The sequence below is a fragment of the Taeniopygia guttata genome, chromosome Z (genome assembly GCF_048771995.1).
Source record: "Taeniopygia guttata chromosome Z, bTaeGut7.mat, whole genome shotgun sequence".
Classification (NCBI taxonomy): Eukaryota; Metazoa; Chordata; class Aves; order Passeriformes; family Estrildidae; genus Taeniopygia; species Taeniopygia guttata.
Genome location: NC_133063.1, coordinates 15,604,576 through 15,629,383, shown reverse-complemented (window position 1 = coordinate 15,629,383; position 24,808 = coordinate 15,604,576). Strand labels below are relative to the sequence as shown.

Here is a 24,808-nt window from a genome sequence, read left to right as displayed (position 1 = left end):
GTTAATGCATTTATAAGTAGCAAACTGGAAAACGCTTTGCTCTGGTGTCAATAAAAGGCAATTTGTGCAGAATCTGGAGTGTGCAAGACTTTATTGATGTCAGCCAGGCCTATAGTAGTGGTAAATGTCACGGGCTGTGAATCTGGGCTCATGAGCATGACTCCTTGAACTCAACCAAACTCAGAGTGGTGAATTATCTCTAGCCGAAATTAAGCCAAGCCACCCCCAGCCCCTCTGATCACAGAATCCCAGAATGCCTTGGCTTGGAAGGGTGCTTAGAAATTGTCTTGTCCCAGCCCTGCTGCCAAGGGCAGGGACACCTTCCGCTAGGCCAGGTTGCTCCAAGGCCCATCCAAGCTGGCCTGGAACACAGCCAGGGATGGGGCAGCCACAGCTCCTGTGGGCAGCGTGGGCCAGAGGCTCAGCAGCCTCAGAGAGCAGAAGTCCTTGCACAGCTCCAGCCTAAGGCTGCCCTCTGTCAGTGGGAAGCCACTGGCCCTGGCGCTGTCCCTCCAGGCCCTTGCCAACAGCCCCTGTGCCGGTCTCTCACGGCTCCCGTGCAGGGACCCAAAGGCCGCAGGAGGGTGCCCCTGGAGAAGCCCTTGGAGAGCGCAGGGGCCAGGAATGCCGCCATGAGGGCAGCAAGCAGGGCCTGGCCTGCCTGTCCCTGCGGGAGGGCACAGGGCGGGCGCTGAGGCCCTGCCAGCTGGAGCTGGGAGCTCTGCAGCGCGGCCGGCAGAGAGCCGTGGGCTCCCGCAGCTCTGCAGCCCTCACGGCTGAGGCAGCTGCCCGGGCACAGCCGGCCGGGGACACGCGGCCCGCCCGGGGCCACCCGCAGGGGGACCCTGCTCTGGGGCCAGCCCAGGCCGCAGCAGGGAGCACCCCAAGGGGCAGTGCCCGGGCAGGGAACGGCTCTGCCCGGGGACAGGGCTCCGGGAGCAGGGCAGCAGGGCCGGAGGTGCCGGGCACAGAGAGCGAGGGACACAGTGGTGTAGTAACAGCCTGGCTGCCTTGGGGCCTACACAACAGGCTGACAGGGCACAGACAGGCAGAAACTCCCATCCTCTTTGCATCCTGGGGCCAGACTGTGCCTGGATGCATCCTGAGACCTACCCTGACTCAGGTGCAGCACCTCATACTTGATCTTTTTAAACCACATGAGACTGCTATGGTTCCACTCCTCAAGCACATCACATCTCTTTAGTAGTCATTCCATTCTTCAGGTGTGTCAGCTGCTGCTTGGTGACATCAGCAAACCTGCTGAGGATACCTCTGTGTACAGGATTAATGAAGATATTAATAGACATTGCTCAGAGAACAGAACTTTGAGGTCCATCCTGACTCTTAGCTGTTGATCTCTGGAAGCACCATGCATGCAATTTCTTATCCATCCAACAGTCCAGGCACCAAATCCACCTCTCTCAAATTTAGGGAGAATGTTTTGGGGATCATGTCAAAGGCTTTACGGTAGTCCAGATAAACGACACCTGTAGCCTTCCCCTTGTCCCTTCATGTACTCGATCCATCATTGAAGGCCACTGCGTAGGTCGGGCAAGACTCACCCTCGGCTGTCCCAAATCACCTCCCTGTTCTCCATGTGCCTTAGCATAGCTTCAAGGAGGATGTGTTCCGTGATCTTCCGAGGCACTGACATGAGGCTGATGGGTTGGTCATTTCCAGAGTGTTCCTTTCTACCCTTTTTTAGAATGGGTGTAGTGGGTTCACCTTGGCTGAATGCCAGGTGGTCACTAAGCCACTCCATCACACTCCCTTTCCTAGTGTGACAGGGGAGAGCACATAAAATGGAAAACAAGTAGTCAGTTGAGATAAGGCTGTTAATTGAAGTGAAAAAATTGAGTTTGTGCATGCAGAAGTAAAGGAGAGAAAACATTTATTCTCTACTTCTCATAGACGAGCAATGTTCAGCCACTTCCCGGGAAGCAGCAATTTCTCTATTCTCTTGTCTTCTTGTTCCCTATGAGATACTGGGCCTATTGTACCACACACCTTAACGGAGCAGAGTGATACTTCATAAAGAGAGATCTGTTCTGCTTAGAAACCCAGCCATGAGTGGCCTCTAGCTGGAGCCAGAGGTTTACGTATTCCACTCTGGCCCTGGAGAATCATAACAAGTGAATGGCTGCGGACGCACTTCCCCTCTCCAGAACATCAGTCTTCCCTTGTTAAAGCACCCTGAGCAGGGGAAGAGGGAAACAACCATTTCCAACTGTTTGGCTAGCCCAAATCATACGCACCGATGAATAAAGGATGGGAATTGCTCACAAAGTACTTGCTGACTTTCTCTACTCCCCTCTAGCAGCAGTTTCTTTAGTATGGTGACTTCTTCTTTTGTGAGGGTGATGCAAAAGGGAAGTAAACAAGCAGAGCCAGCAATCAAACTGCAAGTTAGGTCACTGCAAAGAAAAGGGGTTAATCTTTCACTCAGAGCAAGAAAGGGTTAGATAAAAACATGCCTGTGTGGAGTGTGGAATGCTGCAACAGGTCCCAAAGCAGTGGTGGCAAAGGCCTGAGCACAGGAAAGGGTCTGGTGATTAAGTCTGATGAGGAGCAGCTGAGGGAGCTGGAGGGGCTGAGAATGGAGAAGAGGAGGCTCAGGGGGGCTTTCTTGTTCTCTACAACTCCCTGACAGAAGTGTGGAGCCACACCCCAGGTGGGGGTCAGGCTCTGCTCCCAGGAAACAAGGGAGAGGACAAGAGGAAATGGCCTCAACTTCTGTCAGGGGGGGGCTTAGATTGGGTATTAAGGACAAATTTCTCCTCTGAAAAGGTTGTTAAGAGTTGTCATGGCTGCCCGTGGAATTAATGATATTGTCATGTCTGGAGACTCTTATGGAATGTGTGGATGTGGCACCTGGGGACATGGTTTCAAAGTCGACTTGTCAATGTCAGGTTTGTGGGTGGACTCTCTACAATCTTAGAGATCTTTTTCAACCTAAACAAGTCCATACTACTGCGATGGGAAGCCACTTTTAACCCAAGGAGTATTTGGTAATGTCATTTCATAAAGTCATTAAAAGGAACTTCACTCTAGTGCTCGAACTTATGCAGCTGCTTTTCTCTTTACTCTCCTCATCTTCACTTCTACCTTCAGCCTCGGAACAGGAGAATTGGCTTTGGTGGGACCAGTGGTAGTGGGAAAGCCTCATGCCAGGGGGTTGTAGGTTGGTTTATTTCTGCCAAGGTTGGAGCTGCATCCAGAAAACGCTGTGATCCCTCCAGTCCTTATTGACACTCTTTGACTGCTCTGAGGTGAGTTGCAGGCTGCAAGAGATGTTGGTCAACCTGAGATGTCTGCAGCTTTTCTGCCGCCTTCTGCTGGGCACAGGCTTTTCCACCTACACCCTGAAGACCATCGTCATGCACCTCCTGAACAGTCTCCCCGTGTCACAATGGCGCAGGAGGTATTTCTTGCAGCGCATGCGAGATATCAGTGTGAACCTGCGCTGCTCTCTGGAGGAGAAATGCCTTAACCACTTTATCATAGGCAACAAGAGATTGCCTCAGGAGATTAGCTTGCCCCTGGACATTGCAGCAGCTGAGCCACCCAATCTCTTCCATCAGCTGGCACGGTGTCCAGCTGCCCACTCTCAGGCGATGAGCGAGTACCAGGATGTTCGGCGTCAGCTCGCAAGTGTGCTGCTCATTGGCTGCTGAAAGAGGTGATCATGCGTACAGCTGTGCTTGTGGGCTTCACAGGCAGTAGCAGAAAACCACCTCACGTCCCCGAGGAAAAGAGAGGGGAACGTGGGATACAGAAAGAGAAGATATAAAGCTTCTGCGCAGCAGCACTCTGCCATCAGCAGCAGCTACAGTGTTGTTATGAACAAAAAATAAAAATTTAAACTTTTGGGCAATGTTGTTAACAATGTCTGTATAAAAAGGGTTGTTGTTGATACAAGTAACAAGTTATAATTGGATAAGTAGTTAACAGGGTGTGGTGCAGGCTTGGATGTTGTGGCTACAAAGTAAGGTGATTAGTTGTATTAGAGATCAATACTGTTGTATACACCTGAAAGGGGACTGGAACCAGGGAGGAAATGCCAATCTTTGTGGAGGGGGGGCAGAGAAGCTTCTAGAAGTATACCATCGTAGAGCACAGCCACAGCTTGGATTAAGACTGGAGGAGAGACCAGCCAATAAGAAGCAAGAATCTCAAAATGATTGCACCAGCTTATGGGCCAATCAGCAACAGAAAAAGAAACCGATCACAGCACGGATCCTGAGCGCCCCAGTAAGGGAAGAAGAGAGAGACTTTAAAAGGCCTGGGGTGTGTGACACCCAGGTCTTTGCTTGGAGCTGGTATCCTTAGAAATGCCCCTAGGTGTACAATTACTAAATTGTTGAAACAGTCTCCGGACTAGTCGGAGGCTTTGGCTTCCAGTTGTTCTGTCTGTAATAAACAGGCTTACTTGTTTGTAATTAACTGGCCTGCTTTTTTTTGTTACTTTGAAGTTTTCGTTGTAAGCCTGTCCATAACAGGGTTGTCTTGGCAGTCTCCCCAGCACAGCATCCAGAGATGACTACCGTGTGGAGGCCCAGAGAAGCTGACTTCCATTGCAGGGCGGATTGTGGTGATGGACTCCCCTTGCCCCTGGCTGCACTACAATCTGAGAAACCCTCATTAGGCCTAAGCCTTGACAAACTCCATTTATATTAAGCTCCTTTTGAATGTATCAGAAACATTCTTTGTTCCCAGGAACTAACAGGTGTCTAACTAGTGCAATTTTTTTTCTTTTTTTTTTAATGAACAGCCTTGGAAAATTATTTTTCTTTGCTGATTTATTTTTCTTTGCTGACTTTTTTTGACTAAGAACCCAAGTGGAATAATATTCTTGTTGACAAACCTTCAAACAAAGTTACAGAGAAAAGACCTGAATGATGGAACATTCCTATGACTCTGTTGCAACTGTAAAGTGTCCAAAGGGAGACCTTTTGAGCTCTTGATTCTCAGAATATAAGGGAGCAATGAGTGAGTCTCTAACATTGATAATTGTATGGCAGTGGAGCCAACCAGGAACTGTTGGTAATAGCCAAGGACTGCTGGTATTAAAATGCTGTGAGAAAGACCAAGATATGGCTGGAGAAGGGGGGCCAGGCGGAAATAGGGCAGCACTTTTCAGTGAGAAAGAGCCACAGCACAGTACAGCATAAGCACAAGAATAAGGCCAAGAAGAGAGCGTGGACTATAGAGTAGGATTAAGACCCTCAAAAAGCACCAAAGCCCTCTGCCCCATGTCCAGGAAGGCCTGAAAGAAAAGACTGTACATGGTAATTAATTGACATAGAAAGTGGGAAACCTGTGTTTAGGGCAGAGAAACCTGTCGATAAAAAGGTAACCCCCAAGCCTGGAAAGTGCCCTCAGGACCCTGGACATCTCATAGACCAGACCAGCACAGCTGGATTGATGCTGAACTCAGGATTATTGCCAGGATTGGCACTGCAGCCAGGATTGACATTCCATTAACTGGATCAACACTGGAACCAGGACGGGTGTTCTTTTTTTGTCTCTCTTTTCTTCTTTGTCTTTTTCTTTCTCTCTTTCTTTAATTCATCTCTCCCTCTTTTTCTTCTCTTCCCTTTAACCCTACCCCTTTATCCACAACCCACTGCCTTGTGCTCATGTCAGGGGACTAACATATTGATTTCCAAGCCCAGTGTGTAGTTAGGTAATAAAGTTTTCTGATTGTGGACCCCCTGACTTTTGTTACTCATTTGGATCGCAAATCTTCAGCGCTTCCTTCCCCTTAAGCATGGGTCGTCACACTTCAGCGGCTACGAAGATGGCTTTCATCCCCCTTTCCTCTAACACTGTCACAGCCAGGGTGACCATTTTAGATGGACCCAGAAATTCTTGCTGGCAGCTGCAGCTGGTCAGGGACCGTGCAAGAGGCATCGCTAAGATTCCTCCTTGTGTTCACTGGGGTCTGTATGGAGGAGCTACCCATCCTTAGACACTGCCTGGGCAAAATCTGACACAGACCCGAGCATGCAGGACATGGAGAAGGCACTGCTCAATCAGCAGGGGGAATTGCTGCCACACCTTTCCTCTAGAGTAAAAGCACACTTGGACACTGTCTGCCATCCCTTTTGTGAGACAATCTATTCCCTCTGTGAGCTTCACTCAGTCTCTAAGGGATCACTGAGCCAGGATGATGACACTGGTGGATAATGCTCTAAGGAATGAAAGGAAATCTCTTGATCAGTCACACAAAGTCATACTCATGGTGCACCTCAACTTCTTAGCTGCAAATGGAGACATCACAGGGAAGAGCTGAACAAGCCCAGAAAATTCTGGAAGTACACACTGAAAGTAGCTTTTTGACATGGGTACTGTGGGAGCCAACTAGCCTCCTAGACCTGGAGTTTGTCTGTAGAGATGTTCTTGTGGGTGAAGTGGTGATTGATGCTGTCTTGGGCACAGTAATCAAGAAGTGCTTGAGTAAAAAAAATCTTAGGTGTTATGGAAAAAACTGTCCGCAGAGCTACTCCCAAGGGTTGTAGGAGAGCAAGCTCAGGAACTAATTAAGAAGGGTCCCTGAGCATGTAGTTTGAAGGGCATTGATGTCCACAAATGCTAGTCCTTTTTATTAGAAACACTTCTATAAGAGCACAAGTCTGATGAAAGAGGGCTGAGGGAAGTGGGGTGTGGAGGCTGGTGGGCCAAGAGGGAAAGAATCCACAGCACTCCCCTGGAGGGAAAACCTCTCAAGCCATACCCACTTAGGTTGAGGATAAAGGCTTCTCCCAGCATGCCTTGTTGTGACATGCAGATTTAATGTATCCCGTTGGCCCTTCCCTCTCACTCCACCCCTGTGCCCTCATCCCGTTGGCCCTAGTGTTCTGTCCCGCCCCTCAAGATCCCTGTGTAAATCCCTGCTTTCCCAGCCTGAGTGGCTCTTTGTCCCTGGACCATCTCAAGGAAGAAGCTCAATAAAGGCTCACCTTGGAAGTCCCCACAAAGACCCCGTCTCTTCTTCTGCGTCGCCCGGATCATAAAAGAGCTGAAATCACCCGGTGTGAGCACAGACGGCGAGGTGTTTTGTGAGGCTTCTTCAGAAAGGTCATGGCACTCAGAACACTGCCCGCTGCCATAGTGGGGGTGTTTAGCAGAGAGAAAAAGCGCCTCAGAGGGACCTTACAGTTCCCTACAGCTCCCTGAAGGGAGGTTGTAGCCGGGTGGGGATTGATTTCTTCTCCCAGGTGTGGCAGGGCATCTCATTCTGCTCAAGAGCTGATCTGTGGTTTGTTACCTGGACAGGTAATTCAAACAGGAATAACAGTCTTGCAGTGAATTCTTTTGCCACTGTGGGGCTAACAGTGGGCTGGCATCTCCCAGCTGCCAAGAAACATCTTACTGTTAAAGTGAGAGCTGGAAAGACAAGCTGGATTTCTCACTGACAGGCACCTCACTTTATAACTCTCAAAAGCCATACCAAACTTTCACAAAGCAGAAATTTTCTATACATTTCTCTGGAAATGTGTGGTGTTTCTCTTGTGGACAAGGACACTTGTTTTGCAATTACTGCTGAGGAGGTTAAGTGAAAGACATCCAAATAATTATCATCATCATCACTGTGGTGTGTAAGATTTGACTCCTGTTTCTTTGACAAGCTTTCCTATAGATACCTTCATGTTGTACATTGTTTGTTATGGTTTAATCTACGTCTAGTACCTTTTAGTTTTATACTGAGTAGTAAGTAACTCCGAGATCTTTCATCTATTATCTCTTGTTTATTTAATAAATAATTCATTTTATAAATAGATTTGATCTTTAGAACTTGCGGGCCAGAGTGATTTCTTAAACATGAACTGTTGACAAAATCTTTGGCTAACAATGGGCATGTCTGAACATCCCACTTGTCCAGTGACACAAGGAAACAAGCAATAAGAACAAGGAAAATGACCTCACGTTGCATCAGATATAGATGTTTAGATTGGATTTTAGAAAAACTGCTTTCATCAAAAGTACTATCAAGTGTGGAAAGTGGCTGCCTAGGGAAATAGCTGAGTCCCCACTCTTGAAGGGATTGAAAAGGCATGGAATATTTGAGGACTCAATTTCTTAAAGGAGTAGGCAGTGTTAGGTTCGCGGTCCCACTGTGGGATCTTCAGGGACTTTTTCAACCACTCTGATTCTGAGATTTGAGTGTAGCTCAACCCGTGAGGAGTCAAAGCTTAGACTCAATGATCCTCAAGGGCGCCTTCCAACAGGGATATCTATGAGATTGTGAGTGGAAGGCAGATGAAAATAAATCCAAAAGAGAGAACAATGGGAGTTATTTGAAGAAGCTTCCCTCAAAAGCAGCCTTAAGCAGTGCACCAGGGCCTTTCTGAGTTCCTGAGGGAGGAGTTGGCTGAGGGGACAAAGGGTGGGGTTGGCTGGTCTGTGATGCGCTCTGGCACCTGTGACATCACAGGGGACGTGTCACAGAGGGGGAAGCAATAAAAGGCCCCAGCAGGTTAACGCTGGCCCTCTATTGCTTGGGCAAGCGGTGAGTACACACACGGCGGGGAGGCTGGGCTGGGGACAAGGGCTGGGGCAGAAACGCTGCAACCGGGGCTGGCTTCTCCCCCTGCAGGCAGGGACAGCCCCTCATGGGAGAGCCTTGGGCAGGCCACAGGGCTGCTGCTGCTGCTGCTGCAGCTCCAGGGGCACTGGGATAGCCCTTGCTGCCTGCCAGCTGTCTGGGGCCCTGTCCTTCCTGCGCCCAGAACCCTGAGCATCCTGTCCTCCCTGCAGCAAGCAGTAGTTCCCGCCCTCCCTTCCCCACTCAAGGCCTTCTCTCCCTCCTCCTGCAGACCATGGATCCAGTCGTGTTCCTGTTCGTGCTCTTGCAAGGTCTCATCCAGTACCCGCCTCCCGTGGGTGATGGTTTGGATGAGGAAGCACATTGGCACATGGAAGCGCGTGCAAAGTACTTGGAATGGGAGAGGCTTCGGCTGGAGCAGCAGGTGGAGCAGCTCTCCCAGAAGAAGATGCCACACTTGCAGCTCTTAGCTGTTGCTGTGCTCCTGGCCCTGGTCTTGGTGCTGTGGATTATTGGGTGGAAAAGCAGCCTGAGGAGAGAGGAGAATGAAGAAGAAAACCATGGTGCAAATGAAGAGGAAGTTGGCAATGTTGCTGGAAATGAAGATGACAATGATGGAAATGATGTTGCCAATGGGGCTGCACTTGCAGAAAACAACAATGACAATGATGTTGCAAATGTAGTCCAAGAAGAAGAAGACAATGTTGACGATCGTGTTGGACAAGATATAATGGAGCGCATAGAGGGGCCTGTAGAGGACCTGCAGAGAGTCTGTGAGTGGATAACTGACCTGATGGACGATTATACAATTTACTTTGGGCATGTCTTGTTTGACAGTTTCTACCCAGTCCTGCACCGACCCATCGGGGTGGGCAGTGCCTTTGAAGGGTGGAGTCCCTGGGAGCAGGATGTCGTGTACCGTGTGCTCATACCCATGACTCCTCCCCGAGGCCACAGCTTCCACCTGGAGCTGGACGGTGAGGGGCAGAGGCACGTGAGGAACTTCCGTGTCCGCGTGCAGCTGGAGTGCACCTGCACGAGGCAGCAGCAGGGTGAGAACATGCTGTGCTTCCTGCACAACCCCGAGGAGGAGCTGAGGAGCAATCAGGATCCCAGCCTCCTAGACACCCTGTGCACCGACTCCTACCTGGACGTGCAGAAAACTGCCCGCTGGTTCCAGCAACTGGTGAAAGCAATCATGCCACCTTTGCCTCAGTTACAAAACCGGAATTTAATCCCGCTGCCCTCCACACACTCCTGCCAATTCAAGGCGATCAGTGGCGGAGAAAGCTTCAGGATTGAGATCCTGTTCGGGGTGCGGAGAGGTGGCTCTGACATATTCGTGAGCAGCCAGCCTAGGGAAACACGCACCCCAAGCACTCTATGGCCTGAGACTTATGCTGTGGCAGAGGTGAAGTTCTTCATGCACATTGCCAGGAAGGCCCCCCCCGACAGTTTGCACCTGAGATGTCTGCAGCTTTTCTGCCGCCTTCTGCTGGGCACAGGCTTTTCCAACTACACCCTGAAGACCATCGTCATGCATCTCCTGAACGGTCTCCCCGTGTCACAATGGCGCAGGAAGTATTTCTTGCAGCGCATGCGAGATATCAGTGTGAACCTGCGCTGCTCTCTGGAGGAGAAATGCCTTAACCACTTTATCATAGGCAACAAGAGATTGCCTCAGGAGATTAGCTTGCCCCTGGACATTGCAGCAGCTGAGCCACCCAATCTCTTCCATCAGCTGGCACGGTGTCCAGCTGCCCACTCTCAGGCAATGAGCGAGTACCAGGATATTCGGCGTCAGCTCGCAAGTGTGCTGCTCATTGGCTCATGAAAGAGGTGATCATGCGTACAGCTGTGCTTGTGGGCTTCACAGGCAGTAGCAGAAAACTACCTCACGTCCCCGAGGAAAAGAGAGGGGAAGGAACGTGGGATACAGAAAGAGACGATATAAAGCTTCTGCGCAGCAGCACTCTGCCATCAGCAGCAGCAACAGTGTTGTTATGAACAAAAAAAGCAAATTTAAACTTTTGGGCAATGTTGTTAACAATGTCTGTATAAAAAGGGTTGTTGTTGATACAAGTAACAAGTTATAATTGGATATGTAGTTAACAGGCTGTGGTGCAGGCTTGGATGTTGCGGCTACAAAGTAAGGTGATTAGTTGTATTACGCTGTGGCAGAGGCTGAGTTCTTCAAGTACATTGCCAGGCAGGCCCCCCCTGACAGCTCGCACCTCAAATGCCTTCAGTTCTTCTCCCATCTTGTTCTGGGCTTCAGCTTCTCCACCTACACCATGAAGACCATTGTCATGCACCTGCTCATTGCCATGCCCGTGTCATCGTGGAGCAGGGGACATCTCCGGGAGCGACTGACGGATATCAGGGACAGCCTGCATATATGTTTGTGACAAAAATGCCTCCAGCACTTCATTGTGGGTAACCGGAGGTTTCCTCAGGACATCAATTTACCCCCAGATGTAAGAATGGGTAGGACATACAGTCTCTTCCATCACCTGGCGCAGCAGCCGGCTGCCCACACCCAGGCAATGCGGGATTACCGGGTGCTGCACAAGACGTTCAAAAGGATCGCTCTCGGAGAGGATGACTGAAGGAAGGGCAGGAGCCATGGCCAAGTGCACAGAGCAGTGCTTGTGCTGCTCGCAGCTGGCAGCAGACAACCACCTCCTAGCACAAATTTGGTGCTAAGGAGAAGAGGATGCGTGCAAAGGCTCTGGAGAAGGTCCAACAGCCTCTGCTGGCACCTCAGAAAGTGGACTGCCACGGGAGGGTTTATTCTACTTCTTTGTATCATTTCACTTTCCAAAAAAGGCACCCAGCTGTCATTGAGCCCTGCTCTACATGCTGAGCTAAAGTCTCCAAACCCCACCTGCAATATGCAGTTCTTCCCAGCCTTTGAGGAGAGCTAAAATTTCAAGCATGAAAAAAGTGGGAATCTGGGACAGAAAAAGAAAACTAGAAATGGGGCAAAAAAGAATATGAGGGAAAACTGGCACTGGTGACCCGGGATGAGTCAATGGATGGAGCCTCTCCATGTCCCTGGAAGAGACACCTTTATGTCAACATTAGACCACGTGTGTTGGAGCTGACATGAAATTTTATCTATAGCAGAATCAAGGCTTTTGTTTCATAGATAGATCTATTGTGTATGCCTGTTATATACTATAAAGTTTATGAATTATCATATCTACTAGTAAAATACGATAAATCAAAACAATATAGTAACATAAATAATATCAAAATATGAAATATGGAGTTACATCAGGATAAAAAGTGATTTTAAAGAGTTGCATATGTAATTTCGTTTAAATAGTAACAGTAGAAGACATATTTATTGTCAGTGTCTGTTGTGACACATATTGTTGCTCATAGTCCCTTTATGTCTGGAAGGTTTTTCATAAAATAGATATATTTATTACATATATAGCATACATATGATATATACTTGCTGTATACATTAAATATGAATATAACTCTGTAATATATATTCTATATCATATGCCTATAATAGATTACATGCGTGATATAAATTTTATACAGATGTAAAGCCATATCCAGTCTTGCTATCTGTTGCAACCCATATTCCCGCTCTAGAGTTAATGCATTTATAAGTAGCAAACTGGAAAACCCTTTGCTCTGGTGTCAATAAAAGGCAATTTGTGCAGAATCTGGAGTGTGCAAGACTTTATTGATGTCAGCCAGGCCTATAGTAGTGGTAAATGTCACGGGCTGTGAATCTGGGCTCATGAGCATGACTCCTTGAACTCAACCAAACTCAGAGTGGTGAATTATCTCTAGCCGAAATTAAGCCAAGCCACCCCCAGCCCCTCTGATCACAGAATCCCAGAATGCCTTGGCTTGGAAGGGTGCTTAGAAATTGTCTTGTCCCAGCCCTGCTGCCAAGGGCAGGGACACCTTCCGCTAGGCCAGGTTGCTCCAAGGCCCATCCAAGCTGGCCTGGAACACAGCCAGGGATGGGGCAGCCACAGCTCCTGTGGGCAGCGTGGGCCAGAGGCTCAGCAGCCTCAGAGAGCAGAAGTCCTTGCACAGCTCCAGCCTAAGGCTGCCCTCTGTCAGTGGGAAGCCACTGGCCCTGGCGCTGTCCCTCCAGGCCCTTGCCAACAGCCCCTGTGCCGGTCTCTCACGGCTCCCGTGCAGGGACCCAAAGGCCGCAGGAGGGTGCCCCTGGAGAAGCCCTTGGAGAGCACAGGGGCCAGGAATGCCGCCATGAGGGCAGCAAGCAGGGCCTGGCCTGCCTGTCCCTGCGGGAGGGCACAGGGCGGGCGCTGAGGCCCTGCCAGCTGGAGCTGGGAGCTCTGCAGCGCGGCCGGCAGAGAGCCGTGGGCTCCCGCAGCTCTGCAGCCCTCACGGCTGAGGCAGCTGCCCGGGCACAGCCGGCCGGGGACACGCGGCCCGCCCGGGGCCACCCGCAGGGGGACCCTGCTCTGGGGCCAGCCCAGGCCGCAGCAGGGAGCACCCCAAGGGGCAGTGCCCGGGCAGGGAACGGCTCTGCCCGGGGACAGGGCTCCGGGAGCAGGGCAGCAGGGCCGGAGGTGCCGGGCACAGAGAGCGAGGGACACAGTGGTGTAGTAACAGCCTGGCTGCCTTGGGGCCTACACAACAGGCTGACAGGGCACAGACAGGCAGGCAGAAACTCCCATCCTCTTTGCATCCTGGGGCCAGACTGTGCCTGGATGCATCCTGAGACCTACCCTGACTCAGGTGCAGCACCTCATACTTGATCTTTTTAAACCACATGAGACTGCTATGGTTCCACTCCTCAAGCACATCACATCTCTTTAGTAGTCATTCCATTCTTCAGGTGTGTCAGCTGCTGCTTGGTGACATCAGCAAACCTGCTGAGGATACCTCTGTGTACAGGATTAATGAAGATATTAATAGACATTGCTCAGAGAACAGAACTTTGAGGTCCATCCTGACTCTTAGCTGTTGATCTCTGGAAGCACCATGCATGCAATTTCTTATCCATCCAACAGTCCAGGCACCAAATCCATCTCTCTCAAATTTAGGGAGAATGTTTTGGGGATCATGTCAAAGGCTTTACGGTAGTCCAGATAAATGACACCTGTAGCCTTCCCCTTGTCCCTTCATGTACTCGATCCATCATTGAAGGCCACTGGGTAGGTCGGGCAAGACTCACCCTCGGCTGTCCCAAATCACCTCCCTGTTCTCCATGTGCCTTAGCATAGCTTCAAGGAGGATGTGTTCCGTGATCTTCCGAGGCACTGACATGAGGCTGATGGGTTGGTCATTTCCAGAGTATTCCTTTCTACCCTTTTTTAGAATGGGTGTAGTGGGTTCACCTTGGCTGAATGCCAGGTGGTCACTAAGCCACTCCATCACACTCCCTTTCCTAGTGTGACAGGGGAGAGAACATAAAATGGAAAACAAGTAGTCAGTTGAGATAAGGCTGTTAATTGAAGTGAAAAAATTGAGTTTGTGCATGCAGAAGTAAAGGAGAAAAAACATTTATTCTCTACTTCTCATAGACGAGCAATGTTCAGCCACTTCCCGGGAAGCAGCAATTTCTCTATTCTCTTGTCTTCTTGTTCCCTATGAGATACTGGGCCTATTGTACCACACACCTTAACGGAGCAGAGTGATACTTCATAAAGAGAGATCTGTTCTGCTTAGAAACCCAGCCATGAGTGGCCTCTAGCTGGAGCCAGAGGTTTATGTATTCCACTCTGGCCCTGGAGAATCATAACAAGTGAATGGCTGCGGACGCACTTCCCCTCTCCAGAACATCAGTCTTCCCTTGTTAAAGCACCCTGAGCAGGGGAAGAGGGAAACAACCATTTCCAACTGTTTGGCTAGCCCAAATCATACGCACTGATGAATAAAGGATGGGAATTGCTCACAAAGTACTTGCTGACTTTCTCTACTCCCCTCTAGCAGCAGTTTCTTTAGTATGGTGACTTCTTCTTTTGTGAGGGTGATGCAAAAGGGAAGTAAACAAGCAGAGCCAGCAATCAGACTGCAAGTTAGGTCACTGCAAAGAAAAGGGGTTAATCTTTCACTCAGAGCAAGAAAGGGTTAGATAAAAACATGCCTGTGTGGAGTGTGGAATGCTGCAACAGGTCCCAAAGCAGTGGCGGCAAAGGCCTGAGCACAGGAAAGGGTCTGGTGATTAAGTCTGATGAGGAGCAGCTGAGGGAGCTGGAGGGGCTGAGAATGGAGAAGAGGAGGCTCAGGGGGGCTTTCTTGTTCTCTACAACTCCCTGACAGAAGTGTGGAGCCACACCCCAGGTGGGGGTCAGGCTCTGCTCCCAGGAAACAAGGGAGAGGACAAGAGGAAATGGCCTCAACTTCTGTCGGGGGGGGCTTAGATTGGGTATTAAGGACAAATTTCTCCTCTGAAAAGGTTGTTAAGAGTTGTCATGGCTGCCCGTGGAATTAATGATATTGTCATGTCTGGAGACTCTTATGGAATGTGTGGATGTGGCACCTGGGGACATGGTTTCAAAGTCGACTTGTCAATGTCAGGTTTGTGGGTGGACTCTCTACAATCTTAGAGATCTTTTTCAACCTAAACAAGTCCATACTACTGCGATGGGAAGCCACTTTTAACCCAAGGAGTATTTGGTAATGTCATTTCATAAAGTCATTAAAAGGAACTTCACTCTAGTGCTCGAACTTATGCAGCTGCTTTTCTCTTTACTCTCCTCATCTTCACTTCTACCTTCAGCCTCGGAACAGGAGAATTGGCTTTGGTGGGACCAGTGGTAGTGGGAAAGCCTCATGCCAGGGGGTTGTAGGTTGGTTTATTTCTGCCAAGGTTGGAGCTGCATCCAGAAAACGCTGTGATCCCTCCAGTCCTTATTGACACTCTTTGACTGCTCTGAGGTGAGTTGCAGGCTGCAAGAGATGTTGGTCAACCTGAGATGTCTGCAGCTTTTCTGCCGCCTTCTGCTGGGCACAGGCTTTTCCACCTACACCCTGAAGACCATCGTCATGCACCTCCTGAACAGTCTCCCCGTGTCACAATGGCGCAGGAGGTATTTCTTGCAGCGCATGCGAGATATCAGTGTGAACCTGCGCTGCTCTCTGGAGGAGAAATGCCTTAACCACTTTATCATAGGCAACAAGAGATTGCCTCAGGAGATTAGCTTGCCCCTGGACATTGCAGCAGCTGAGCCACCCAATCTCTTCCATCAGCTGGCACGGTGTCCAGCTGCCCACTCTCAGGCGATGAGCGAGTACCAGGATGTTCGGCGTCAGCTCGCAAGTGTGCTGCTCATTGGCTGCTGAAAGAGGTGATCATGCGTACAGCTGTGCTTGTGGGCTTCACAGGCAGTAGCAGAAAACCACCTCACGTCCCCGAGGAAAAGAGAGGGGAACGTGGGATACAGAAAGAGAAGATATAAAGCTTCTGCGCAGCAGCACTCTGCCATCAGCAGCAGCTACAGTGTTGTTATGAACAAAAAATAAAAATTTAAACTTTTGGGCAATGTTGTTAACAATGTCTGTATAAAAAGGGTTGTTGTTGATACAAGTAACAAGTTATAATTGGATAAGTAGTTAACAGGGTGTGGTGCAGGCTTGGATGTTGTGGCTACAAAGTAAGGTGATTAGTTGTATTAGAGATCAATACTGTTGTATACACCTGAAAGGGGACTGGAACCAGGGAGGAAATGCCAATCTTTGTGGAGGGGGGGCAGAGAAGCTTCTAGAAGTATACCATCGTAGAGCACAGCCACAGCTTGGATTAAGACTGGAGGAGAGACCAGCCAATAAGAAGCAAGAATCTCAAAATGATTGCACCAGCTTATGGGCCAAGCAGCAACAGAAAAAGAAACCGATCACAGCACGGATCCTGAGCGCCCCAGTAAGGGAAGAAGAGAGAGACTTTAAAAGGCCTGGGGTGTGTGACACCCAGGTCTTTGCTTGGAGCTGGTATCCTTAGAAATGCCCCTAGGTGTACAATTACTAAATTGTTGAAACAGTCTCCGGACTAGTCGGAGGCTTTGGCTTCCAGTTGTTCTGTCTGTAATAAACAGGCTTACTTGTTTGTAATTAACTGGCCTGCTTTTTTTTGTTACTTTGAAGTTTTCGTTGTAAGCCTGTCCATAACAGGGTTGTCTTGGCAGTCTCCCCAGCACAGCATCCAGAGATGACTACCGTGTGGAGGCCCAGAGAAGCTGACTTCCATTGCAGGGCGGATTGTGGTGATGGACTCCCCTTGCCCCTGGCTGCACTACAATCTGAGAAACCCTCATTAGGCCTAAGCCTTGACAAACTCCATTTATATTAAGCTCCTTTTGAATGTATCAGAAACATTCTTTGTTCCCAGGAACTAACAGGTGTCTAACTAGTGCAATTTTTTTTCTTTTTTTTTTAATGAACAGCCTTGGAAAATTATTTTTCTTTGCTGATTTATTTTTCTTTGCTGACTTTTTTTGACTAAGAACCCAAGTGGAATAATATTCTTGTTGACAAACCTTCAAACAAAGTTACAGAGAAAAGACCTGAATGATGGAACATTCCTATGACTAAATCCCACTCTGTTGCAACTGTAAAGTGTCCAAAGGGAGACCTTTTGAGCTCTTGATTCTCAGAATATAAGGGAGCAATGAGTGAGTCTCTAACATTGATAATTGTATGGCAGTGGAGCCAACCAGGAACTGTTGGTAATAGCCAAGGACTGCTGGTATTAAAATGCTGTGAGAAAGACCAAGATATGGCTGGAGAAGGGGGGCCAGGCGGAAATAGGGCAGCACTTTTCAGTGAGAAAGAGCCACAGCACAGTACAGCATAAGCACAAGAATAAGGCCAAGAAGAGAGCGTGGACTATAGAGTAGGATTAAGACCCTCAAAAAGCACCAAAGCCCTCTGCCCCATGTCCAGGAAGGCCTGAAAGAAAAGACTGTACATGGTAATTAATTGACATAGAAAGTGGGAAACCTGTGTTTAGGGCAGAGAAACCTGTCGATAAAAAGGTAACCCCCAAGCCTGGAAAGTGCCCTCAGGACCCTGGACATCTCATAGACCAGACCAGCACAGCTGGATTGATGCTGAACTCAGGATTATTGCCAGGATTGGCACTGCAGCCAGGATTGACATTCCATTAACTGGATCAACACTGGAACCAGGACGGGTGTTCTTTTTTTGTCTCTCTTTTCTTCTTTGTCTTTTTCTTTCTCTCTTTCTTTAATTCATCTCTCCCTCTTTTTCTTCTCTTCCCTTTAACCCTACCCCTTTATCCACAACCCACTGCCTTGTGCTCATGTCAGGGGACTAACATATTGATTTCCAAGCCCAGTGTGTAGTTAGGTAATAAAGTTTTCTGATTGTGGACCCCCTGACTTTTGTTACTCATTTGGATCGCAAATCTTCAGCGCTTCCTTCCCCTTAAGCATGGGTCGTCACACTTCAGCGGCTACGAAGATGGCTTTCATCCCCCTTTCCTCTAACACTGTCACAGCCAGGGTGACCATTTTAGATGGACCCAGAAATTCTTGCTGGCAGCTGCAGCTGGTCAGGGACCGTGCAAGAGGCATCGCTAAGATTCCTCCTTGTGTTCACTGGGGTCTGTATGGAGGAGCTACCCATCCTTAGACACTGCCTGGGCAAAATCTGACACAGACCCGAGCATGCAGGACATGGAGAAGGCACTGCTCAATCAGCAGGGGGAATTGCTGCCACACCTTTCCTCTAGAGTAAAAGCACACTTGGACACTGTCTGCCATCCCTTTTGTGAGACAATCTATTCCCTCTGTGAGCTTCACTCAGTCTCTAAGGGATCACTGAGCCAGGATGATGACACTGGTGGATAATGCTCTAAGGAATGAAAGGAAATCTCTTGATCAGTCACACAAAGTCATACTCATGGTGCACCTCAACTTCTTAGCTGCAAATGGAGACATCACAGGGAAGAGCTGAACAAGCCCAGAAAATTCTGGAAGTACACACTGAAAGTAGCTTTTTGACATGGGTACTGTGGGAGCCAACTAGGAAAAGTGCCCTCCTAGACCTGGAGTTTGTCTGTAGAGATGTTCTTGTGGGTGAAGTGGTGATTGATTGCTGTCTTGGGCACAGTAATCAAGAAGTGCTTGAGTAAAAAAAATCTTAGGTGTTATGGAAAAAACTGTCCGCAGAGCTACTCCCAAGGGTTGTAGGAGAGCAAGCTCAGGAACTAATTAAGAAGGGCCCCTGAGCATGTAGTTTGAAGGGCATTGATGTCCACAAATGCTAGTCCTTTTTATTAGAAACACTTCTATAAGAGCACAAGTCTGATGAAAGAGGGCTGAGGGAAGTGGGGTGTGGAGGCTGGTGGGCCAAGAGGGAAAGAATCCACAGCACTCCCCTGGAGGGAAAACCTCTCAAGCCATACCCACTTAGGTTGAGGATAAAGGCTTCTCCCAGCATGCCTTGTTGTGACATGCAGATTTAATGTATCCCATTGGCCCTTCCCTCTCACTCCACCCCTGTGCCCTCATCCCGTTGGCCCTAGTGTTCTGTCCCGCCCCTCAAGATCCCTGTGTAAATCCCTGCTTTCCCAGCCTGAGTGGCTCTTTGTCCCTGGACCATCTCAAGGAAGAAGCTCAATAAAGGCTCACCTTGGAAGTCCCCACAAAGACCCCGTCTCTTCTTCTGCGTCGCCCGGATCATAAAAGAGCTGAAATCACCCGGTGTGAGCACAGACGGCGAGGTGTTTTGTGAGGCTTCTTCAGAAAGGTCATGGCACTCAGAACACTGCCCGCTGCAATAGTGGGGGTGTTTAGCAGAGAGAAAAATCGCCTCAGAGGGACCTTACAGTTCCCTACAGCTCCCTGAAGGGAGGTTGTAGCCGGGTGGGGATTGATTTCTTCTCCCAGGTGTGGCAGGGCATCTCATTCTGCTCAAGAGCTGATCTGTGGTTTGTTACCTGGACAGGTAATTCAAACAGGAATAACAGTCTTGCAGTGAATTCTTTTGCCACTGTGGGGCTAACAGTGGGCTGGCATCTCCCAGCTGCCAAGAAACATCTTACTGTTAAAGTGAGAGCTGGAAAGACAAGCTGGATTTCTCACTGACAGGCACCTCACTTTATAACTCTAAAAAGCCATACCAAACTTTCACAAAGCAGAAATTTTCTATACATTTCTCTGGAAATGTGTGGTGTTTCTCTTGTGGACAAGGACACTTGTTTTGCAATTACTGCTGAGGAGGTTAAGTGAAAGACATCCAAATAATTATCATCATCATCACTGTGGTGTGTAAGATTTGACTCCTGTTTCTTTGACAAGCTTTCCTATAGATACCTTCATGTTGTACATTGTTTGTTATGGTTTAATCTACGTCTAGTACCTTTTAGTTTTATACTGAGTAGTAAGTAACTCCGAGATCTTTCATCTATTATCTCTTGTTTATTTAATAAATAATTCATTTTATAAATAGATTTGATCTTTAGAACTTGCGGGCCAGAGTGATTTCTTAAACATGAACTGTTGACAAAATCTTTGGCTAACAATGGGCATGTCTGAACATCCCACTTGTCCAGTGACACAAGGAAACAAGCAATAAGAACAAGGAAAATGACCTCACGTTGCATCAGATATAGATGTTTAGATTGGATTTTAGAAAAACTGCTTTCATCAAAAGTACTATCAAGTGTGGAAAGTGGCTGCCTAGGGAAATAGCTGAGTCCCCACTCTTGAAGGGATTGAAAAGGCATGGAATATTTGAGGACTCAATTTCTTAAAGGAGTAGGCAGTGTTAGGTTCGCGGTCCCACTGTGGGATCTTCAGGGACTTTTTCAACCACTCTGATTCTGAGATCTGAGTGTAGCTCAACCCGTGAGGAGTCAAAGCTTAGACTCAATGATCCTCAAGGGCGCCTTCCAACAGGGATATCTATGAGATTGTGAGTGGAAGGCAGATGAAAATAAATCCAAAAGAGAGAACAATGGGAGTTATTTGAAGAAGCTTCCCTCAAAAGCAGCCTTAAGCAGTGCACCAGGGCCTTTCTGAGTTCCTGAGGGAGGAGTTGGCTGAGGGGACAAAGGGTGGGGTTGGCTGGTCTGTGATGCGCTCTGGCACCTGTGACATCACAGGGGACGTGTCACAGAGGGGGAAGCAATAAAAGGCCCCAGCAGGTTAACGCTGGCCCTCTATTGCTTGGGCAAGCGGTGAGTACACACACGGCGGGGAGGCTGGGCTGGGGACAAGGGCTGGGGCAGAAACGCTGCAACCGGGGCTGGCTTCTCCCCCTGCAGGCAGGGACAGCCCCTCATGGGAGAGCCTTGGGCAGGCCACAGGGCTGCTGCTGCTGCTGCTGCAGCTCCAGGGGCACTGGGATAGCCCTTGCTGCCTGCCAGCTGTCTGGGGCCCTGTCCTTCCTGCGCCCAGAACCCTGAGCATCCTGTCCTCCCTGCAGCAAGCAGTAGTTCCCGCCCTCCCTTCCCCACTCAAGGCCTTCTCTCCCTCCTCCTGCAGACCATGGATCCAGTCGTGTTCCTGTTCGCGCTCTTGCAAGGTCTCATCCAGTACCCGCCGCCCGTGGGTGATGGTTTGGATGAGGAAACACATTGGCGCATGGAAGCGCGTGCAAAGTACTTGGAATGGGAGAGGCTTCGGCTGGAGCAGCAGGTGGAGCAGCTCTCCCAGAAGAAGATGCCAAACTTGCAGCTCTTAGCTGTTGCTGTGCTCCTGGCCCTGGTCTTGGTGCTGTGGATTATTGGGTGGAAAAGCAGCCTGAGGAGAGAGGAGAATGAAGAAGAAAACCATGGTGCAAATGAAGAGGAAGTTGGCAATGTTGCTGGAAATGAAGATGACAATGATGGAAATGATGTTGCCAATGGGGCTGCACTTGCAGAAAACAACAATGACAATGATGTTGCAAATGTAGTCCAAGAAGAAGAAGACAATGTTGACGATCGTGTTGGACAAGATATAATGGAGCGCATAGAGGGGCCTGTAGAGGACCTGCAGAGAGTCTGTGAGTGGATAACTGACCTGATGGACGATTATACAATTTACTTTGGGCATGTCTTGTTTGACAGTTTCTACCCAGTCCTGCACCGACCCATCGGGGTGGGCAGTGCCTTTGAAGGGTGGAGTCCCTGGGAGCAGGATGTCGTGTACCGTGTGCTCATACCCATGACTCCTCCCCGAGGCCACAGCTTCCACCTGGAGCTGGACGGTGAGGGGCAGAGGCACGTGAGGAACTTCCGTGTCCGCGTGCAGCTGGAGTGCACCTGCACGAGGCAGCAGCAGGGTGAGAACATGCTGTGCTTCCTGCACAACCCCGAGGAGGAGCTGAGGAGCAATCAGGATCCCAGCCTCCTAGACACCCTGTGCACCGACTCCTACCTGGACGTGCAGAAAACTGCCCGCTGGTTCCAGCAACTGGTGAAAGCAATCATGCCACCTTTGCCTCAGTTACAAAACCGGAATTTAATCCCGCTGCCCTCCACACACTCCTGCCAATTCAAGGCGATCAGTGGCGGAGAAAGCTTCAGGATTGAGATCCTGTTCGGGGTGCGGAGAGGTGGCTCTGACATATTCGTGAGCAGCCAGCCTAGGGAAACACGCACCCCAAGCACTCTATGGCCTGAGACTTATGCTGTGGCAGAGGTGAAGTTCTTCATGCACATTGCCAGGAAGGCCCCCCCCGACAGTTTGCACCTGAGATGTCTGCAGCTTTTCTGCCGCCTTCTGCTGGGCACAGGCTTTTCCAACTACACCCTGAAGACCATCGTCATGCATCTCCTGAACGGTCTCCCCGTGTCACAATGGCGCAGGAAGTATTTCTTGCAGCGCATGCGAGATATCAGTGTGAACCTGCGCTGCTCTCTGGAGGAGAAATGCCTTAACCACTTTATCATAGGCAACAAGAGATTGCCTCAGGAGATTAGCTTGCCCCTGGACATTGCAGCAGCTGAGCCACCCAATCTCTTCCATCAGCTGGCACGGTGTCCAGCTGCCCACTCTCAGGCAATGAGCGAGTACCAGGATATTCGGCGTCAGCTCGCAAGTGTGCTGCTCATTGGCTCATGAAAGAGGTGATCATGCGTATGTGCTTGTGGGCTTCACAGGCAGTAGCAGAAAACTACCTCACGTCCCCGAGGAAAAGAGAGGGGAAGGAACGTGGGATACAGAAAGAGACGATATAAAGCTTCTGCGCAGCAGCACTCTGCCATCAGCAGCAGCAACAGTGTTGTTATGAACAAAAAAAGCAAATTTAAACTTTTGGGCAATGTTGTTAACAATGTCTGTATAAAAAGGGTTGTTGTTGATACAAGTAACAAGTTATAATTGGATAAGTAGTTAACAGGCTGTGGTGCAGGCTTGGATGTTGCGGCTACAAAGTAAGGTGATTAGTTGTATTACGCTGTGGCAGAGGCTGAGTTCTTCAAGTACATTGCCAGGCAGGCCCCCCCTGACAGCTCGCACCTCAAATGCCTTCAGTTCTTCTCCCATCTTGTTCTGGGCTTCAGCTTCTCCACCTACACCATGAAGACCATTGTCATGCACCTGCTCATTGCCATGCCCGTGTCATCGTGGAGCAGGGGACATCTCCGGGAGCGACTGACGGATATCAGGGACAGCCTGCATATATGTTTGTGACAAAAATGCCTCCAGCACTTCATTGTGGGTAACCGGAGGTTTCCTCAGGACATCAATTTACCCCCAGATGTAAGAATGGGTAGGACATACAGTCTCTTCCATCACCTGGCGCAGCAGCCGGCTGCCCACACCCAGGCAATGCGGGATTACCGGGTGCTGCACAAGACGTTCAAAAGGATCGCTCTCGGAGAGGATGACTGAAGGAAGGGCAGGAGCCATGGCCAAGTGCACAGAGCAGTGCTTGTGCTGCTCGCAGCTGGCAGCAGACAACCACCTCCTAGCACAAATTTGGTGCTAAGGAGAAGAGGATGCGTGCAAAGGCTCTGGAGAAGGTCCAACAGCCTCTGCTGGCACCTCAGAAAGTGGACTGCCACGGGAGGGTTTATTCTACTTCTTTGTATCATTTCACTTTCCAAAAAAGGCACCCAGCTGTCATTGAGCCCTGCTCTACATGCTGAGCTAAAGTCTCCAAACCCCACCTGCAATATGCAGTTCTTCCCAGCCTTTGAGGAGAGCTAAAATTTCAAGCATGAAAAAAGTGGGAATCTGGGACAGAAAAAGAAAAATAGAAATGGGGCAAAAAAGAATATGAGGAAAAACTGGCACTGGTGACCCGGGATGAGTCAATGGATGGAGCCTCTCCATGTCCCTGGAAGAGACACCTTTATGTCAACATTAGACCACGTGTGTTGGAGCTGACATGAAATTTTATCTATAGCAGAATCAAGGTTTTTGTTTCATAGATAGATCTATTGTGTATGCCTGTTATATACTATAAAGTTTATGAATTATCATATCTACTAGTAAAATACGATAAATCAAAACAATATAGTAACATAAATAATATCAAAATATGAAATATGGAGTTACATCAGGATAAAAAGTGATTTTAAAGAGTTGCATATGTAATTTCGTTTAAATAGTAACAGTAGAACACATATTTATTGCCAGTGTCTGTTGTGACACATATTGTTGCTCATAGTCCCTTTATGTCTGGAAGGTTTTTCATAAAATAGATATATTTATTACATATATAGCATACATATGATATATACTTGCTGTATACATTAAATATGAATATAACTCTGTAATATATATTCTATATCATATGCCTATAATAGATTACATGCGTGATATAAATTTTATACAGATGTAAAGCCATATCCAGTCTTGCTATCTGTTGCAACCCATATTCCCGCTCTAGAGTTAATGCATTTATAAGTAGCAAACTGGAAAACGCTTTGCTCTGGTGTCAATAAAAGGCAATTTGTGCAGAATCTGGAGTGTGCAAGACTTTATTGATGTCAGCCAGGCCTATAGTAGTGGTAAATGTCACGGGCTGTGAATCTGGGCTCATGAGCATGACTCCTTGAACTCAACCAAACTCAGAGTGGTGAATTATCTCTAGCCGAAATTAAGCCAAGCCACCCCCAGCCCCTCTGATCACAGAATCCCAGAATGCCTTGGCTTGGAAGGGTGCTTAGAAATTGTCTTGTCCCAGCCCTGCTGCCAAGGGCAGGGACACCTTCCGCTAGGCCAGGTTGCTCCAAGGCCCATCCAAGCTGGCCTGGAACACAGCCAGGGATGGGGCAGCCACAGCTCCTGTGGGCAGCGTGGGCCAGAGGCTCAGCAGCCTCAGAGAGCAGAAGTCCTTGCACAGCTCCAGCCTAAG

General features: G+C 48.9%; 2 protein-coding genes across 2 annotated transcripts; both read left to right on the top strand.

Annotated features, from left to right (window-relative positions):
- The first annotated feature begins 8,822 nt into the window (after nucleotides 1–8,822).
- LOC140681848 (inositol 1,4,5-trisphosphate receptor-interacting protein-like 1) lies at nucleotides 8,823–11,501 on the top strand. Its single transcript, XM_072922362.1, has one exon. The coding sequence runs from the start codon at nucleotides 8,823–8,825 to the stop codon at nucleotides 10,380–10,382; it is 1,560 nt and encodes a 519-aa protein (XP_072778463.1). The 3' UTR covers nucleotides 10,383–11,501.
- A 9,505-nt stretch (nucleotides 11,502–21,006) lies between these two features.
- Nucleotides 21,007–22,566, top strand: LOC140681847 (inositol 1,4,5-trisphosphate receptor-interacting protein-like 1). Its single transcript, XM_072922361.1, has one exon. The coding sequence runs from the start codon at nucleotides 21,007–21,009 to the stop codon at nucleotides 22,564–22,566; it is 1,560 nt and encodes a 519-aa protein (XP_072778462.1).
- The last annotated feature ends 2,242 nt before the right edge of the window (nucleotides 22,567–24,808 follow it).